Consider the following 22,275-nt stretch of genomic DNA (forward strand, 5'->3'; position numbering starts at 1 on the left):
GCACCGAGAGGAAGTTCCACATGCCTCCCTTCAGTAACTTAGTCCACAATACATTATCGTCTATATTACACCGTAGAGAACTTACTGTTGATTTTATAAAATTATTTTTATATATAATAATTTGAATTAAAGTTTAAAATGCAAAAGTCAAGCATCATGCTTCAATTGTGCTCTAAGCAGAAACATTTATTTCGAACGCGACACCGTCATATGAAAGAACCTAATGTTGATTTTTATACCTGGCCTTACTGTTCGTGCGGTGATAATGACTTGAATTAAAGTTTAAAATGAAAAAGTTAAGTATCATGGTGCATTAGTGCTTTAAACAGAAATATTCATTTCGAACGTGCCCCTGCCATATCAAAGAACCTACTGTTGATTAAATATGTTGGGCCTTTCGGCTTGTGTGGTAATAAAACTTCTCTCTTCTGTGATGTTAGGCTGTGTAAGGTGTTAACTTTGGGCAAAATCACCTGATCCTTCTTTCATCGGATCATTTTGATTATCGATGCTTATAAAAGAAATTCCGACACATAACGTCTAAGAACACTGTCAAGCACATAAAGTACCTTCGTATAAAATTTATTAGGGAACTCTCTCTCTTTCTCTCTCTCTCTCTCTCTCTCACACACACACACACACACAGATACACACACACATACAAAGTTCCTTTTAGAGATAATATAAGTTATGGAAGATGATAGAGTTTCTTTTTGGGAAGAGAATTATGAAACAACAGGCATCGGATGTGCCAGATCAAGATTCCGCATAATGTGGAGTACCCAAAGCACTGTAGAGACGGACAAAGAATAGTGAAGAAGCAATAAGATCACACAGTGTATGAAACCTATACTATTCCAGATTAATATGGTTAGCTTGGATGATACAGTAATTCGCATAGGCTTTATCGCCTATTTAAAGCCTTTACGCACGTTTCATTGAAGAGCAGAGACAACTCTTGTTTGTTTCTCTTACAATCCATTTTGCCTCTTTGACGGATTAGTTTAAATCGTTTACAATGCTTAAAATACTTAAAAACATTTAAGCATACTATCCGTTTCATATTGAGCCTGGCTAATGGTTGTTTTTTTTTTTTAAATATGGATTAACAAGGCTTTAATAATCGGGAGGCGTATATCACAGTGTGAGATAGCTAAAATGGCAGTGTTTTTTTTTTATTAGAATGTCTCTAAATTCAGTGTTGGGGATGTATACTATAACCTGTCATTCTATTAGTGTGCATGGTAAGTAAACCACGTACTTGTAACATCATAAGTGTTTTCTCTCTGTTTAAAACTTGGCATTTCTGAAGGAATTATGAACAAAAGTATCCCAATCAACATGGCCGGCGTAGAATCAGAGACAAATCTGCAAGATACAAAAAAGAAACACAGAAACTATTAAAAACTCGTGGAACTCGTTCACAGGCGTTGGCCGGGAAATCCACTCTCTCACTTCTAAACTGTATATAAATATTTTCATTCGATATTTTTTACTTGGTTATAAATATCAGTTGTAGTGTTATAATAGTGTTGTAATGCAGTATTATATTTATAAATAAAATTATAGTAGTGTCGTAATGTAGTATTATATTTATAAATAAAATTAACATATTTTATAACTACGAAAGAGTAACGTAGTTAAATAGAAGCGATAATTTTTTTGGTGGAGATTAAATAATTGTATCTCTACATAAATATTAGAAGGAAAGTAATGTTTCAGTTAAATGAAAAAAAAAATACATGCTTCACAGTAACTTATCACAATCATTAAATTCTGGTGTAAATTCAAATAAATAAATAAATAAATAAATAAATAAATAAATAAATAAAGACCTAATGAAACTGGTAGACGTCAATGTATAGTCTAAGGGACCGTTAAAAGTAAATTTTGGGGGAATTTTTTACACCCCTAACACGAAACTGCGAATAAAATATACAAAACTCGTAATTTGTCTGTTAAAAGTGGGTTGTTTATTTTCTTTATGGAATATACTTCCAAAATAAACTATTAAAGTTGTTTAAAAATAATAGAAATATTATTTTTTATAAAAAAAAACAGTATTTACAAAGTGCCGGTGCGCCTTCATGAAGCCATTTTTTTACGTAATGAAATCAATTGATTTTACGAGTTATTTTTTTTTCAATTTTTAAACTTTAAAAGTCTATCAAAATGTTTCTATTGGTTAAATTTTGACGATATTTTCAGGGTCAATGTAAAATTTTATGCTCTTTCCAATAAACTGAATATAATATTTTAGACAAACGAGTTTTTTTAAATTCACACCCCATTTTGAAATATCTATTAAAATTTTAATACTTAATTTATGTACCAAAGTTTTATATATCACAAATTGAAGATAAAAGATCAATAAATAATATATTCAAATTTAAAACAAAAAAGAAGTGTTTTTTTTTTAGAAATTTACCTGTAAAGTTCAAAGTTCAAAACCTTTTTTTTAAGCCACGTTGTTTATTTTTTTAAATGAAACTTTATAATCTTCTTATATTGCAAAAAAGGTTTCGTTTTATTACGAAAATTATTTTTATTTCATTGAATGTTTTTTTTTAGATATTTAAAAAAAAGTCACTCCATAAAGTGGAAATTAAATATATTAAAACAAAAACTCGTGTATTTCTTTGCGAAAAGAAAAAAAATTCTTTAACTGTTTTTTTTTTTTAAGGCAAAACATTATAAGTAAAATGTGACTAGTTTTACAGTATGGAAGCATAAATTTCTTTACGCGCAAGGCTAAACGGCTAACGCGAACGTGTGGTTTTTACTGTCCATCTGTAGTTCAAACAAGGACAAACGACGAATTCCGGTTTTTCGATGACGACGTAAAAATGCTGCGATATCACGCTTTTTTTTTAAATAGTCGTTTAAAAAATTCTTTTATTTAAAACATAAATGGAATTTAAAATATAAATATGGATAAATTCTGAACACTGAAGAATGGAACTAAACATTCAATAGCATTTTTTTATAGGTAAGTAATTTTTCGAATTTATTTTGATTTTTTATAACGGAAGTAAGTAAAATTGGTTGATTTTCTTCAAATCTTTTTAAAAGAAAACCGATTAAAAACATATATTGCATAATTTGCTATTAAACCTGTTATTTTTTTATAAATTTGATCTTTGCTCCTTTTATTGAAAAAAAAAATAGGGGTTGAATTACATTTTTCAAGTAGTTATATGCTTGTAAAAATAGGAGGTCGAATTATCTAATTTTTTTCACGCATTCTTAAGATCGGTTTCTGATACTGTTATCGATGCACCATATTACACATCAGCATTCAGAAAGAATGTGGTATTTTCTGAGAGGATGGGCTGCTTCCGTTATCTTAGCCATGCTAAATTCTAAAGAATATATAAGTACCGTGTTCTTTTATATTCTAAAATTAAATAAGAAAATTTGAAAACCTGAAAATAACCTGGCTTTATCAAGAAGATGGCTGTTCGATTAAGTTTTTTCTCTTCTTCATAATGATGTGATAAGAGGTCGAAGTCTCTCGAAGAGAAGATACGTCTTGTCTCGGTAACTGTTTATATCCGTGTGTTGTCGCTTGTAAAGTCACACACTCTAGAAAACATTTTTTTTATTGAATTTAAATAAGAAAATGTGAAAACCTGAAAATGTTGTTAAATGATTAAATCATTTTTATTTACTTTTTTTGTGTTGTTAAATTCCGTATTCTTAAATTAATTCTAAAAAAAGGCGGGAAGTGAGCGTAACAGAACCGCTAAAACTCAACAGTGTAATGGACCGAAAAAGATTAATTTCGCTCGAAAAGGTAATAGTCGATCCCATTGTCATTGCTTCACGTACGATAACCCCCCCGTATCGAAAAGAGATGGTAATACATAGTAAGATGTTCCCCCTGTTCCTTTGAATGTTGTGGTGAATTTGAAAAGCGTTATATATATATATATATATATATATATATATATATATATATATATATATATATATATATATATATATAATTGATATGTAGTTTTCTTGAAGCATTGTGTGGGATAGGTATGTAGTAGAGATTTAGAAGGTTATCACAATGCGAGGAATGAGATATAGTCGGTGTTGGTGAGAGAAGACGAAAACAAGTGGCGATTTACATATCAATAAGTACATACATATATGTCTATATATACATATATTTATTCAGTTGTATTAAATACAAATGTTTTACTTGTTATGTCTGTGACAATATCCATAATATATTTCGGGGGAAAATTCCCCTTTTCAAATGGTGGACGTGACAGATCGATTAAAAAAATGCTAGATGATGGAGCGGAAAATGAATTGAATGGCTGTGTGGAGCCTCGGAGCAAATGTAAGGAGGGGATTTATATGTATGGCGTGTTTTAGGTAATTAACATATTTTATTGTTCCTTTTTTTAATAATTTTTATATATATATATACATATATATATATATATATATATATATATATATATATATTAGTTTATAACTTGTTGCTTTTGCGTAAGCTATTTTTTATTTTGTATATTCTATGCCTATTTCGTTGTCTTTATTTTTTTCTGCTGTATTATTCATTTATTTGTTTAATTTATTTACGTCCTTGCTTGTTCAGTGGAATGGCCTGGTGTATCTAGGTCACACAAGTCGCTTGCAGGCTTGGACGGGTTTAGTTTTGAAGGAGAGAAGTAGAAGGAGGATGTAAAAGAGGAGGTGAGAGGAAGGTGTGTGCAGGATGGGGTGCTCTTGATTGTTGGGGTGTTTAGGTGAGGGGGTGTGGTTGTCAGGAATAGGAAAATAGGTGGGAAGGGTGCACTGGTTTGACTTCCTTTGGAAATTGTTATTTTATTTATTTTAATAAAACTATAAGTGGTTATAGATGGAACATTTTTTCTATTTAATTCTTTATTATTATTTGTTTATTTATTTATTTTTATTTATTTTATTTTATTTTTTCCATATTTAACGGTTAGGATTAATAAGTTAATGATATTTGTATATATTGAGCATTTCAAGTTAAAGGGCTATCGTAATTTAATTTATTTGTTTACTTAATTTAAATAAGTTTACTTATCCTTTAGGTGCTAGCTTGGTATGTTTGATCATTGTTCCTAGGTTTGTCTACTTATTAGTTTTTATTTTTTGTTCTTGTTTTTTTAAAAATGCTCTTATGGTTGTCAACGTGTCAAAGTAGATTCATTTGTAAGAAAATTGCGCTAAAATAACTTAAACGTAATACGGAAATGAACGATGTAAAAAAATGCAGAAAGTATTAACTATTGTTTATTTAGAAAATTTAAACGAGAAAAAAAAAACATGGGACGCTGAAAACGTACACAGTAAAACAATACGTTTTATTGTCGCGTTGATTATTTATTTGTAACGCAAATTAAAAAATAACATATCTTCGAATTTCAAAACATCCGCACCCTTCCCATGTTAAAAATAATAATTTCTAAATAATAACGTTAATATTTCAGTGCGTAGATCAAATTCTGCAAAAGTAGTGATTTGCGTTTATTTGTTTACGCTGTTATGGGTTTATATTGTGAGTTACAACACCTGTTACAAGGTCATTTGACTTTTATAATCATATAGATTTTAAGTTTACTATTTTGGATTATCTTTGTAAACTTAGCAACAACAACAACAACAACAACAACAACAACAACAACAATAATAACAATAATAATAATAATAATTGGGAATGATGTAAACAACTGCATTTTGAACGCAGAGACAAATGGTACAAGCATAAGCCGGCAACAGTACTGGAAATATCCTACGGGATATAGATATACAAACAGATAAAACCAGCAGATACACTGAGCTAGCCAGAGAGCTGAAATTGCTACGGATGATGAAGAAAATCAGGATAATACTAATAATGATAGAAATACTAGAAATAAGTCTGAAAAGCTTTGAAAAAGAATTGGAGAAATTGGAACTATAGGAAAGATACAATGAATAAAAATAATAAAAATCGCTGAAATATTAAGGAAAACCTTGAATGCGGGAACTTTTTTTCATAATTCATGGATATATTACTGTTCGAAAATCATTTTTTATAATTTAAACCCAGATTAACGCCCCCTCCTATTGTTAAAACATTAATTTGATATATTGCCTGGTCTGATTATTTCATTAAAAACACACTAATCAATTAACTCGCATTTCATAATTTTTCATAATTCTTGGATATGTTACTAATTTCGACAACCATTTTTTATATTTTTACCCACATTATTGACCCCTCTTACTAAAATAATAACTTTGATATATTGTCTGGGCTGATTATTTCATTAAAAACACACCAATTAATTAACTCACATTTCATCATTTTTAATAATTCTTGAATATGTTACTAATTTCGACAATCATTTTTCATAATTTTACCCCACATTATCTCCCCCAATTACTTAAGTAATAACTTTGATATAATATTTGGGCTTATTATTTCATTACAAACATCAATCCATTAACTTACATTTCATCATTTTTTTTATAATTCATGGATATGTTACTAATTTCGACAATCATTTTTCACAATATTAACCTTAATAAAATATTAACTTTTATATATTGTATGGGCTGATTATTTCATTACAAACATACCAATCAATTAACTTGCATTTTGTCATTTTTCATGATTCTTGGATATATATCTAATTTCGACAATAATTTTTCATAATTTTTACACACCAAATCGCCCCCTTACTAAAATAAGAACCTTTATATATTGCGTGGGTTGATTATTTCGTTACAAACACATCAATCAATTCCGGGTATTCTCATAGTATATATGTTCCACTTATTTTATCCAACCCCGTGTGACGCCGTGTATTAAGCTAGTATATATGTTCTACCTATCTCATTCGATCCAAGGCGACGCTGGGTATTCTGCTAGTTATATTTGCACTGACTTCATGTCCGCCACTCCACTGTTAAAAATATACATGAAATCAAGTAATGTTTCAAACGTAAATGGTTGCAGCCATTTCCGGGACTGACTTCATATCCCCACCCCACTGTTAAAAATATACATGAAATAAAGTAATGTTTAATGCGTAATCGGTCTCAGTCATTTCTGGGACTGATTTCATATCCCCTACCCCACTACAAATGTACATGAAATAAAGTAATTTTTAAATCATGAACTGTTTTAGCAGCTTTTCGAAATTAATAGATAAAAACATTAACAGGATTAGGAAACCATTACTTCAACATAAATTTCTGAGTGTAGTATCAGTCTCAGCATTCCATTGACTTTAATCCCCACTCTTCTGATCAAAGTTTTTGCAATTACTGTCATGAGGACATTAAAGACGAAAATATGAACTCAGGATTACTTGATATATTTACGTGATTTTTGGAATGTTACACATAAGCCCCTAGCGTGTACTGATCCATTTAACTGATTGTTGGAATCAGCAGTACATTCATGTGATCTTTGGAATATGACATCTTATGTCAATGTAGTACATCATAAATATATTATATGCATCTTTTTTTACAGAAGATAATGACGTGGTCACCGGAAGTAAACACCTAAGACTATCACCCCTTCTTACTCGAAAAGAAGGAGGAGATTATGCCTGGGGTCTCATTAAACACTCACCAAATCGATTAACTCACATTTAGTATAATCTATATATTAATACGATAGCGTGTGTGATCTTAAATCTCAACCAATAGAATTTGCCTGAAAGCGTGACACACAAAAGAACATACACGCTATCGTATTAATAGATAGATAATAATAAGCAAATGGTCAGAGAGCTTGAAGGGATCTAGAAAATAAAGAAAGTAAAGATAACACCACTAACTGTAATAGCGAAAAACTTTGAAAAAAGAAAGGGATAGAATGGAATCGAAGGGATGTCTAAGAAGATTCAACGAATTTCAATAATGAAAACTGTAAAAATATTAAGGGAAATCCTTGTATGTGGAGATTAACACCACACATAAACTACACACAAACTGGACACAGAAATGGCTACACACAGGAACATCGCATGGAATCATGAAAAATGAGACTATATAATTGTAAGATACTGCGCCCGCTTTTTTGTTGTGAGTGTCATCATGAATGGGCATCACACCAAAAAGAGTCAATGGAAAGCACTAACCAGGCCACCGCAGGCTGAGTGCAAAGAGGACTGAGACTTTGTGGGAGGGTTATTGCCAGCCAAATCCCAGTAAAGACCAATGGTCACCGCCAACGCGAAATCAATGGCAAGCGGCTGTTGCGATAACGCAAATTCTTTTCCAAATGTCATCGGAAAAGGTGGAGAGTATTGCAAGTTTGGGGAGACTTGTTGTCACACAAAATATAAAAAATAAAAACTCCAAACTTGAATTATAGAAAAAATTAATTGCAAACAACAAAAAAATATATAAAATGTATGAATCAGAGAAAGTGATCTAATTTAGGGTAGAGCACAATACCATCAGAAAAACAATACCATTAGAAAAACAAACAAATAACAAAAAAACAATACCATTAGAAAAACAAACAAACAACAAAAAAACAATACCATTAGAAAAACAAACAAACAACAACAAAAAAAAAAAAAACGTTTATACAATATGATAATAAATTATGGACTAAAAAAAGAAGGAATCTTAATTTTGATATTACTATGGGTTCCCAGACTTTGCATAAAATCGGTATTCAAAATCGTAATTATGTTTTACCAACACTGTAAGATCAACATTGCTTAACATCTAAATGAATAAATATATTTAAAATAAAGGTGATACTTGCTTTTCGCCAAATATTGTACCCCAGCCACCTGCCTCTTGGAGGTCACGAGTAATCCAGAGGACCACGAGCGTAATAAAAAGCGTGAGAACCATTATTTCTGCAAATCTAGCGTAAATAAATAAATAAATAAAATAAAAATAATATAAAATAAAAATAATAAAAATAAATTATTAATAGATGCATTAATACATTAATTGCATACAATCCTGTCTTCCTTGTGCACTATTTTGGAACATTGAGTGTTGCTTTGGTTTCTTATCTACGTATCATGAATCTTTTGTTATGGTATTTATACTTCACACACACACACACACACACACACACACACACACACACACACACACACACACACACACACACACACACACACATATACTTTCGATTATAAAAATATATGCATACACTATATTTGCACAATTAATTTAACTCGATGAAATTTACACTTCCAGGGCATTTATATATGTATTGATAGTGAACATTCCAAAACCAAAAATATATTTATTTTTCATTCATAATATTTTACTGTATCTTACGCGTGTTTCGTTTAATAGTGGAAAGAAGTTAAACAGCTTATTATAGTTTAGATGTTTCCTGGAAAAAAAAACAGTCAGAGAGTTTATTTCTTTGCATTAAAGAAGATACAAGTTGGTGGAAAAAATGGAAATCGTTAAAAATCATGATTCATAAAAACTTACTTATTAAAAATATATTAGAAACCTTCCGGAAAATCTCTCCCCCCTCTCTCTCTCTCTCTCTCTCTCTCTCTCTCTCTCTCTATAATGGACTCTCCCGTCGTGTTCGACGCATGAGGGCTAAAAATTCGCTCTGTTTCACTCTGCCTTCAATGCTTGTATCGCATGTGTGACACGAGGCCAGCTCTGCTCCCACAAACCAAGCCGCACGACTCACAGGACACAGGCTGGGAAAGTGCTGTTCCTACTCTTGCTCTACGAAGATTTGTTTGATTCGATAGCTGTGTGTCAATGTATGTGTTAATGCCCGCAAAACATTTTTCCCTCCACAATTTTCTATACGCAACATCTTCTTCAAAGGTTTTTGGGTTCAGGCCTGCGTGCTTAAGATTGTCTTTCAGCTTATCCCTGTACCTCAGAAATGGACGACCCACATTTCGATTACCCTCTTTCAGTTGACTGTATGCTAGTTGCTTAGGAAGACGGTTTTCATCCATGCGAAAAAGGTGATCAGCCCACCGAAGCTGTGACTTCATCAGGAAGGCATCAATACTTAAAATGTTGCACCTAGCAAACAATCCCGAGTTAGAGGCTTTGCCTTTCCATGTTAATCCACATATACTGCGAAGGCAACGCTTATAGAATGTATCCAGTTGCTCAATCTGCCTACGGTATGGGTTCCAGGCTTCCGATCCATACAGGAGTATTGAAACAATCACTGCACAATACACTGAGATTTTGGTCTTTAGAGTCAGATCTCTTTCATTCCATACTTTTGACCGCAGTTTGCCGAAGGCATCAGTCGCCTTTGAAATTCTGCTCAATATCTCATCATCAAGTGATGCTGACGAATTCACCTTACTTCCGAGATATGCAAAGAATTTAACATACTTTAGAGGCTGTCTATTCACTAAGATTTTCTGAGGCAGTTCCATATATTCTGGTCTCGGAATATTCACACCACCTTGCTGCAACGGGGTGGGCTTTGGTTGGTAGATAACTTCTGTCTTTTTAATACTAATCGTCAAATCAAATGCTTTTGCGGCATTGGAAAACTTGTCAACTAATTCTTGTGCTTCTTTAAATGAAGTGGCCACGAGTGCAGCATCGTCTGCAAAAAGAAAATCACGAACCATTTTGCTTCTTGTTAGTGTTTTAGCTTTGAATCTTTGATGATTAAAAAGACCCCCGGTAGTTCTAAACTCAAAATGGACACCTTGCCATAACACAACCCTGTTTCGTACCGGTTTTTACCTTGAATGACTCAGAGAACTTCCCGTCTTCTCTTACACGTGCCTCCATATTCTCGTAAAAGGATATTATTACATTTAACATTTTTTCAGGGATTCCAACTTTATTCCAAATCTTCCAAAGTGCGACTCTGCTGACAGTCAAACGCCTTGGTTAGGTCGATAAAAACGACAAACAGATCCTGATTTTTCTCACGTGCCTTCTCTGCAACTTGGCGTAAACAGTAGATTATGTCGATGGTTCCCCTTCCAGATCTAAAACGACACTGCGTCTCAGGATGAATTTTATCTACTAGATGAATGATTATTCTGTTCAAAATGACCCTGGCTAGTACTTTTCCAGTCACAGAGAGCAGTGATATTCCACGGTAGTTATCACAATCAATGCGCTTTCCTTTATTCTTGAAGAGATGGATTATTGACGAGTTCCTGAAATCTTGAGATACAGAACCCCTTTCCCAGATCCTGACGAATAACTCCAAAACTTTTTCAAAAGTAATTTACCCCCAAACTTGAATATTTCAGCCGGTATACCATCATCACCTGCACTTGCACTCTCTCTCTCTCTCTCTCTCTCTCTCTCTCTCTCTCTATATATATATATATATATATATATATATATATAATATAAAGCTGAATGTGTGTATGTGTGTGTGTGTGTGTGTGTGTCTGGTCACGAATAGTCTCCTATATGGTTGACTATTTTAAAAAACTGATTACATATAATGATAAAAGATGTATCGAGACACATGAATGGGTATGTTTGATCTGGCAGAACGGTGATTCATAAAAATTGTGGGGTCTGCGTTCTCGCATGGTCCACAGAGTATGGAAATAAAAAATTAAAAAATTAAAAAAAAAAAAAAACGTTTACAAGTGCTTTTGATATAGATGCACATAATAATTATTTGATAAGTATGTTTTAACTTAAATAGGGATGGTATAATAAAATTGTGGGGTCTGCGTGCGCTCCTGGCCTTCATAGAATGGAAATAGGCACAAACTTTAATAAAGACTTTTCATATCTATCTGCGTAAGTATACTTTAATAATTATATTTCAGTTTGAAGAAATATGGTATAATAAAATTATGGGGTGTTCGTTCGCACCTGACTTCCATAGAATGGAAATATGTCACAAAGTTTAACAAGGTTTTTTAATATAGATCCACAGAATATTGTGATAAGTGTTTCATTGTGAACAGGTATGGTATAATAAATTATGGGGTTTATCTATTTTATTTTTACTTTCATCATATTTTGCTTTGGTTTTGATACCCCCAAATTCGAAGTCATAACCTATCATACTTTCATAAATCAGAGTCCATTTTCTATAGGCTGTTTTTGAACCCGGTCAAGGAAGGGTACTTTTGCTAGTATATATATATATATATATATATATATATATATATATATATATATGTATATGTGCACATATAAGTGTATATGTATATATGTATATATGTGTGTATATGTGTGTGAGCATATATATGTATATGTACATATAGTTTTGGTTTTATTAATATACTACCTGTATATACCTGATGTTATCAGATTGAAACACATTGGTTTAGTCACACAATATTTAAGATACACAAAATATACTAACTTCCTACGATTTTTCTGAAAGTTGATCACATGTTTGATTTATGAAAGTATAGCACTAATCCATTTTTGTCTATGAAAATATAAACAGAAAATAACTCTCATATTGTAAAGGAAAATAACTCTCACAGCTTAAATAAATAAACTTACGTCCGTTTTAAAGGCTAGCGGCGTTCGCTAACAATAATTGAAAACAAATTAAATTAAAAATAAATGAAATAAGTTAACTTTAAATAATAATTCTAAATAGCACAATTGAAGCAATTCTATTATAACATAAAATCAATAGCATTTTTATTTTTTTTTTTATTATTGTTAGCGGATCAAATGAATTCGGGAACATCAAATAAGCAATTAGTGAGAATTTAAAGAGAGTAGACAGTCGATTATAGTCGAAAGAAAGTGCGAGAAACTAGAAAGTTAAAATTTTAAAGACGTAAGATCGAGTTCGATCCTACCCACCCCGGTTTCTTTTTTTATTTAACACCACACACACCTTAAACACCCGGGCAACGCCGGGTACCCTCGCTAGTTTGGGATAAAACTTGAATTACGAAATAAAAAAAATATAACCGTACTTAATAATAAAAGAAAGAATATAAAATTGCGCCTAAATAAAAATAAATCATGGATAAATAATCAAAGACCTAAATAGTGCTTAAATTACAATTCTAAAATAAATCTAGTTAATAGAAAAAATGCGGCAAACGAAATGTCTTAATTTTTCCAGCGTATCGCCAGGAGCACCAAAACACTATTTAAACAAAGATAGTGATGCTCATTAGTTACAAAAAATATATAGGCAGTGAGAGGTCAATAAAACTCAATATTTTGGTTGTTATGAGCTAAAGCAGCCATGCCTATAAAAAAACAATCCTAAACTGTAATTCCATGCAAGTAGTTCAATGATTTTTTTCATGAATCAACCGCAATATTACTACCAAGCTCCGCTGATGTATTAAACAATGATAAATTCTGAATATATATATATATATATATATATATATATATATATATATATATAGGAAATTTATTACTTTTCTAACTCCCCTTTATCTACGATCTTTCCATTTTTATTTGACTTTATAACTTAGTCCATCTATGAATTCTGATGATGCTAGTTGGATTTTTCCTCTCTTTGAGGATTTTCCTCTAGTTGAAACAATTTGTAAACTCATTCTGGACTCACAGTAATAAATTTCCTATATACTGCTCTGACTACACATTGAGCACTTTAGTCCGGTTTTTTTTCACCACTGGTAAATATATATATATATATATATATATATATATATATATATATATATATATATATATATATATATATATATATATATATATATATATACACTTAGTAATCTTTATGGAAAAAAGGATTCCATCAAGGTGCTCTGTTATAAGGAAAAATTCCGAAAATAAGAGCGTATTATTTATATTTTTATTTACAGAAAGTTCAGGTGAGATAAGTCATCGGTACCGTTGATTCCAAACCTGATAATAGGGGACCGGTTTAGATACCCATATCAAGCTGTCTTCAGTCGATACTCATCTCTAGATAGAGATGAGTATCGACCATTTTCTTTAATGTCAAATACAGTTCCATTTGGGTATATCAATTTTGACTTGTCATGGCCAAACTTTATATTCGCGCCTTGTTTGATGACTGCCTGTACGGAAAATATGTCTTGCTTAAGATATCATTGGTGATAACGTGTGATGTAGAGCCACAGTCTACAAGAAGATTTTTATCGCTTGACGTATTGCTAAATTTACATGTAAATAGAATTATATGCTTTATTGAAGTTCTTAACGTTTTTGATGGAGTCCACTTTTGAGTTTTTATATCGACATTGGAAACTTTTGTGATTGGGCCGTGCACAATTATAGCAGATAACTTTTTTCTTCGGAAAATTATTTTTGAGAAAACATTGCGGTGAGATGTGTAAATTTAGTTGTGTCGGTTTCCGAGAAGCATTTTTGAACTTCATGATATTGCTGGAATTATTATTGCGCACAAGCGTCCGATTTGTCTCTTCGTAACTACGCAATGCCACTTTAAATTCACTGAAAGTTATGGGTTTGTCTTTTTGCGTAATAACAGTTGTAAATGCTTTCAAATCGGCTGTAAGTCCCTTGAGTTCCATTGAGATTAATAGACTATCGCTTATTATTCCACCCGAGATTTTTAATGCATTTGCTATTGCTTCTGCTCTTATAACATAGTCAGTAATAGCCTCGCCTTCGTTATGTTTTAGAGACGTTAGTTATGTATATAGAGATATAATTTTCGGTTTTCATCTTGATAAATAATGTTCTCTTAATATGTTCAACGCTTTACGCCCATCATCCAAAACATCTCTTATAATCAGAGACAGACGTCTGTCGTCTAAGCATTGAATCAGTTCTGCAAAAACATTTGCGTTCTTTTTGATAAATTCGGGGTCGTATGGATTCTCTGGTAGAGATTGAATAACTTCGTGTAGTTTTCGTATCCTTAAATACTCCAGAAACTTCACCTGTCACAATTCGAATTTAGATTTCGATCCGTCAAAGCAAAGTCGATGACCGGGCGCATAATCTGTTAAGGGTTGACCCATTCTGTTGAACATAGATAGCAGCAGTAGATCCAATCGGCGAAGAATCAATGCAGTCACGATATCGAGTGTTGAGTAATTCTCTAGAACAAAAATGGCGGCTGCAGATCCAGTCGTGTAAAGACGGAGACTGACAGCGAACCGACTTCAATTCAAAATTCGATATTTTATAATGAGGTTGGAGGCTTCTCATTGGTTGATTGTCCTAACCGTAGTTATCAATAAGATCGCCCAAATGTTGGTAGTCATACTCTCCATTATAATTTTGAAGGACGAGTCTCCTTGCGGCTTCAGTGACTTAGAGACTGGATAGAAAGTACTCATCAAGAATCCGTTCTTGACACTCAACCCGATAGGTGCGGGGTCAGGAACCGGCCTAGTACCTGTCGGATTGCGGTACGCTGTCTGGGTATCACCCAGGAGGTACACCCTCACAGGCCTTACAACCTGGCTTTCGGGCGGAGCAAGTTTATTGCTTGTCGTCTGAGGTGTTCGGACCGGGGATTGCCGACGGGGATGTTCAGGCGGGGATGTGTTATTGCTGCTTGGGATACTGCGCATTATGGCGCTTGCTACAGTACTCTTAGCTTTCCTCAAGCGTCTAGCTATATGACCATAAGACTCTCCTGCGTTACGCAATTTGAGCATTTGTTCATGATTGTGGGAGCGAACCTTGCGATAAGTTCGACACGGTCGAGGATTAGGTGTTGGCTCTGAGCTAGGTTCCTATGCTGTGGTTGTGTCTAAGGAAACGCGGTCGGAATCTCTAGCCACTGCTGTTTACTTTGCTTCGTAAGGAGTTGGGTAATATCAGGTACGTTGAACATTTTAAAATACATACACTAATAATATTACACGTTTAAATACTTGCAAAAGTTCGGTCCATATTTCGATGAACGAACTGTAAAGCATCATGCGCAAATATTTAAAAAAAAAAAAAAAATTAAAACAATTATCTATATTCACAGCACAATAATAATAAAAATGTCTACAGGCATGAAACTTAATATATAAGGTATTCAAAACCATGCAAAACTTTATATTTGGGTTTAAGCCGGGTAAAATCGATGCAAAAATGTGAAAATTAAAAAATAAAAAAGAATTTGTCAGATGAAGGTCGAACAACGGCATTACAAATATGAATGCGTAGCACAATATCTATTGATTCATGTTTTAATTTGTAGCTTTGCAGTAAACATGATTTCATAGCTCAGACATTAACGTCAAAGGAAAAAGTAAATCGTAAGCTAAACGTTTTGGTTTCGATTCTTTGTGGTGGGACACAAGTCATTTTTTAAAACTTTTTAAATCATTACTATATATTAGGCCCAATATAATCCTGTATATAATATTTTGATTGCAGAAATTCCCCTCTGGACTAAATTACGGTAGGTTTGCGATAACATACGTCACATACAAATTTATTATGTCTAACCTGTTACCCACCAACTTATGTAGCTTTTGAACGCCGTTACAGACACATTTATTCGTTATAATAAAATCCCATCTTACTTCCTACGAGCGACATCATCACGATTGCCAAGATCTATGGACGAAGTAGAGTCCTCCCACTTTCACAGTAAAGACCGGGTAAATATATAATTATTATAACTATATTAACCTGACACCCTTATTTACTGGATTAAACACTCATACACATACAACTACCCTTACATTTCACTATTCGAAAATAATGATTTCTTCACGCTAACATTCTGCCTATTCTCATTGACTGCGACTATGAAATTCTATTATTCCGGAATATACACAATCATACAAAAAAAAAAAACCCAGACAAACAAAAAACAAAACAAAACAACAACACGCCAGCCAATATGGCCGTTCAATAGGCACGCATTGTTTTAAATCATTTATACTTTCCAATCGTCGCTTTTCCTCTACTTTACAAACTACTGCTTACAAAAATTAACCATAACATTTAGCGTAAAATTACACAGACAAAATAGTTGTAACTTTCGTATAAATAAGTTAGCGCAGCTATCTCATGTGATGCTTACATCCACTGCAAGTACTGTTGCTCTGTTGGTACAGCGTCATAAATTATGCCGTTCCGTATTATTTGGATTAACATTATTTACATATTGTTACATTAAAATATACATCGCAGCTTTCTTTTTATCATGTCCTATTTCAGCGTCCTAAATGATGCAATGCTTAAATGAACTGATCTCTTAGTAAACGATTAAAAACTGTTCTCTGTAACCGAGTATTAACAGAAAAACAACGGACCACCGATACTTACATTACATGAAAACATGTACCTAAAAAGCAGCATCGTCTTTTCCTTTGATTTAGCAGTAAATGATACGGTACGGATTTTCGAAACAATTAACGAACCAACAATATTTCCAGTCGTTGGAAACATTCACAAAATAAGCTGCGGCAACAATTTTATTTTTTTCTTTATAAAAGTACGTTATGGTAACGTTTGTAAAACATTTGGCTTCTGCATTTAAAAAAATCAGATCAAGTAAAGATTAGAGACCCTGTAACAGAAGACAAAGATTGTCGAACATTTTAAGTGGCACCGGTTGTTCGACCTTGACATTGCCGTTGGTTGTTTGTAAACACGTCAAATAACAAACATGGTCGAATGTTCGCGAGCAGGATTTTTAAAAAAAATTATTTACAAAACTTATTAAGATTGAAAAGAAAAACAATATATTTACAAAACATTTTCTTTAATATACAATATTTACAAAACTTTTAAGGATTAAAAAATATTTTTTCTCTTTACACAAAACTTTTTGTGTAAGTAACAAAACAAACGTAAATTTAATAAAATTTATTAAAATAAATGGGCGTCTTTCTGAGTGCGTTTTTAATATATTTACAGAACTTTAATAAAACTACTACAAATAATAATTATAATTATAGTAAAAATAAAAAAAAAATAAAAAAATGAACTATATTAATTACAAAACATTAGAAACTGAAATATTCGAACGCTAAACTTGTACTTAATTTGTCTTTATGGAGAAGTTTTTTTTTACGTAAGCATCACCACTTATAAAGGCCCAGAGACCACTCGAGGATAAGGTTTAAGAGTGTACAGTAGTCAATTGAAAAATATAGTAATTGTTAGTAATAGAAATTCGGTAAACAACTTGTTTACGTTGGACTTAAAGACAATCAGATTGTAGTCAGCTGGAAAGCAGGAGAACGGAAGGCAGTTCCACAGGCGTGCAGTTCTAAGAAAGGAGCTTTTTTCATGGAATCTACGTTTATGTTTAAGCACAAATAAAGAGTAAGGGGAATTATTGATAGTGTTTTCAGCTAGAGGAGTGTTTCTTGTGAAAGTTTGGCGGGGGGGGGACCATACATTGAAGCTCAGTCGAGCACTGGCCATGAAAATAACGATAAAGCAGAGATAAACTCGCAACATCTCTTCTGTGAGATAGAGGTTGCAGAGAAGAGAAAAAGGACATCTCCTACGAGGCTACGAAGTCTATTTTGAACTCTATCAAGGCAGGACAAGTCATTTCTAGCAACTCCTGCCTAAATGTGGCAACAGTACTCCATCCTTGGACGTACCTGGTTCTTACATGGATAGAGAATTGCATCAGCAATGAGATATCTACTGGATCAATAGAAGGATCCCGCCATTTTTCCAGCGGCCTTGGCAACATATTTAATGTACGTGTTCCATTTCAGATCTGGAGTAAAGGTCAAGCCCAGAAGCTTGACAAAACATGAGGCTCCCTCTAGAGGAGACCCATTCATTTCAATTGATGCCAGATGGGGATCAGAACGTTGATGATGTAAAGATAGAACTTTGGTTTATGATGCATTAAAAGTAAACAGCCACTCCTTTCCCCATTGTACAACGTACTCAAGATCAGAGGAGAGAGAATCAGAGAGAACTTGGTCGTTTACGGTCTTAGATGTGCTACCATAGATAGTAGTGTCATCAGCATAAATGTCTACGAATGATGTAAGGATGTGATTTGAAAGATCATTAATATAGATCAGGAAAAGAGTTGGGCCCAGGATGGAACCCTGAGGGACTCCAGCATTAATACTGTGAGCTGCTGCCCATGAACTACTACTCTTATGAACCTATCAGAGAGAAATGATTTAATAATTGAGAAGACATTTCCAGCTATACTAGAGCTGGAGATCTTGTGAAGTAAACCTTTATGCCATATTCTATCAAAGGCCTTTGATATGTCAAGAGCAATTGCCCTAGAAAGGTAACCTTCGTCGAGAGATTCGCTAATCCTATGAGATATAACTGTAAGCACATCTGCTGTAGATCTAGCAGAAGGAAACCATATTGAGTGTCACTAAGAAGGTTATTTTTGCTCATATGGTTGATTACTTCTGTATTTAACACAGATTCCAGCAACTTACTCATGACGCACAGGAGACTTATTAACCTGTACTGAGAGAGAGATGAGTGATCACATGAATTCTTAAATACGGGGCATACTGATGAGATTTTCCAGGGTGATGGGAAGCAATTCTCTATAAGACAACGTTTAAATAGTTTTGTATGCATGGGCGCAAGTTCTGGTTGAAGTTTTTTGAGCACTATAATTGGAATACCGTCAAGGCCGGTTGCTTTACTGGAATCAAGGTTTTTGATTAGCTTGGCAACATCACGTACAGATATTTGTATATCACATAGTGTGTTTTCTGATACAGGAGGAAATATTGGGGTTGGAGGCCTTGGTTGCAAGGGGTAGAATTAGCTGCAAAGTTCTTGGCAAAGTGTTTGGCTTTGTCTGATGCTGACGAGATTACCTCAGGTCCATTGGTGATAGTTGGGATAGTTCAGGATTCTGTTTACTAGTTTCGAAAACTTGTGGGAACCAAGCCGCTGCTCAGCTATTTTGGACTTGCCGGACTGAGCATACAACTCACTTACGTTCTTTATTAATTTCTTACAAAGGTTGCTGGAAGTTCTGAAAGCGGTTTTAGTCTCAATACATCTATTATGTTGGAAGCAATGGAAAAAGTGATTTCTGTGCGCAATGGCAGCAGCACATTCTGGAGAGAACCATGGCTGGCTGTTAGGTTTTTGCTGGAACTTTTTCGAGGGTATGAAACGGTCTATACCTACAATTAACCATTCGGTCAGGTCTGATACTATAGAGGACACATCCTTTTGAAACATGGAACGCAGAGGTAGATCTGATATAAATGTACGGAAGCTATCCCAGTCAGCCATAGTGTATCGATATACGTTTTTATCTTAATCTATACAACAGAGTGGTTGGAAGATCCAAGAGGAGACAAAACGAAAACTGAACATAGTTCAGAGCAAGTTTTGAGAAAAAGGTCTAGGAGATTCGCATACTGGCCGTCAGTGTCGGGCACACGGGTGAGTTCGTGAACAATCTGAGTGAGGTCATAAGCAATGGAGAAATCATGACAGAACCTTCCCTCATCGTCGGTCTTGTTTGAGTAGATCAACCATTCCACATTGTGAACATTGAAGTCTCCACATATGTGAATGTTAGGTGAAGGATTAGCAGATAGGATATAGTCAATTTTCCCAGATATGCTTTTAAAGATAGAAACTCCGCTGTTGTAGGGGCGATAGAGAGTAAATATAAACACAGTAGTGTGAGCAAGTGCAACTGGGAAGCACATATAGGGTAAGTTAGGATCCATGGAAAGCCATCTTTAATATAGGCAAATGCCCATGGCAATCTTGGGGTCGGATTTGGAAGTTAAGTTAGAGTATCCTTTAATTACGAACTCATCTAGGAAAATAGTCTGTCCAATGCCAGGTTCACTTAGAAATAATAGGTCTGGTTTAGTCTCCTGTAATTGGGGTTTAGCTTCTGGAAGGTTAGAACGTAGACCCCTGATGTTGGAGAAGGAGACATTGTAGTGGGGGTCTACGTTGGAAGTTGGAGATCCGGGTTTAATCGTGTATTTTTTATTGAAACTTGTCATGATGGAGTTTTGGGATTTGTGGACTTGGTCGACAGACTTGTTTAGAGCAGGACAGAGAGGGAAACTAAGAGAGAAAAAGAAACGAAGAATTTTTTTTGTAGCACATGATAAGGTAAAGCAGTAACAATTACCCACTAATATGGCATCGAGAGGCCCCATCAGAAGCTATCGCATGGTTCAGAATCCATTTACCAAATGGCAATACATTGGAATTTTAGATTTCCCGCACATAATTTTTTGTGTTCACACGAGAAGGAATTTTGCTTTTTGCATGCAACAAACATTTATAATTCAAGACTTCGACGTATTGGTTATCCAACGAAAAATTCCATTCTATCTCTTTTTCTGTAAGCTTTTACAATTCGTGATTTCTCATGTTGTGTAGACTTGTTTATAACTGACATGTGCGTTGACAGTCAATTGGTGCCAATTGAAATTTGTTGCTTTCCGGTTTCTCAGCTTTGGGGTCCTTACTCCATACTTCGTCCTTCTTCTCTTCGCTTCTAAAACTAAAATGGCTTACAACTGAAAAACGTATGTACAAACATTTAATATATGTGAACGGTGATAACGAAGGTACAATCATAAATGCGCGAGAAAGGTGATTACGTACGTGCAAACATAAATGGGTGTTAAAAGGAATAAAGTATATCCAAACAAATTTGTGTGAAAGGTGATAACGTACGTACAAACATATATGTATGTGAAAGTTCCCTCCTTCAAGAAGAGAAATCTCTTGTTTTGTGAGGAGTGAAGAAAAATTAACTTTTGGGATACTATCTGTTCTATCCAGTATATTAAGCACTTGAGATTATGGCGCTATCTAGGATATTGAGTGTTTCTGTAAGTACGGAGACATCCAGAGCATTATTAAATTAAATTTTCTAATACCCTTACTAAAATAGAAATTATTTAAGTGATCAATGAAAAAAAAAACAAAAAAAAAAAAACAAGAACAACAACAACAACAAAAAGGAGACCGGCAAAGCGCTACTAAAAGTACTAAATATAATTAAGGATGTCTCTAGAATACTACTAAATTAAGTGTCTCCTCCTCCTCCTTTTTTGTAGTTAAAAACATAAAATGAATTTACACAGGCTAATTTTCGACTTCATTTCTACATAAAAAAGTTTGATAGAAATGATGTAATGACGATAAAAATTGAGATGATGACATCATGACAAGCAAGTTCAGAGTTTTAGTATAATAATAATGATGATAATAATAATAATAATAATAATAATAATAATAATAATAAAAACAATAATAATAATAACAATAATAATAATAGTAATAATAATAATAGTAATAATAATAATAATAATGATAACAATAATAATAATAATAATAATAATAACAATGATAATAATAATAGTAATAATAATAATAGTAATAATAGTAATGATAATGATAACAATAATAACAACAACAATAATAATAATAATAATAATAATAATA

At 33.2% G+C, this 22,275-nt stretch overlaps 1 protein-coding gene across 3 annotated transcripts in view; it reads right to left on the minus strand.

The window, feature by feature from the left end:
• The window catches only part of LOC145266299 (solute carrier family 13 member 2-like), a 200,485-nt gene that overhangs the window by 28,545 nt on the left and 149,665 nt on the right, over positions 1-22,275 (minus strand). For 2 of the 3 annotated variants that reach the window (XM_080121888.1, XM_080122048.1), the window contains 2 exons: positions 8,750-8,854; positions 1,262-1,368 (listed from right to left, as the gene is read on the minus strand). In XM_080121888.1, coding sequence (XP_079978014.1) covers positions 1,262-1,368; positions 8,750-8,854 — 212 coding nt within the window. The remainder of the gene's footprint in view (positions 1-1,261; positions 1,369-8,749; positions 8,855-22,275) is intronic. The other variant, XM_080121973.1, reaches the window with a different exon arrangement.

This window comes from Euprymna scolopes, chromosome 1 (genome assembly GCF_053919585.1).
Source record: "Euprymna scolopes isolate OS-2025 chromosome 1, ASM5391958v1, whole genome shotgun sequence".
NCBI lineage: Eukaryota > Metazoa > Mollusca > Cephalopoda > Sepiida > Sepiolidae > Euprymna > Euprymna scolopes.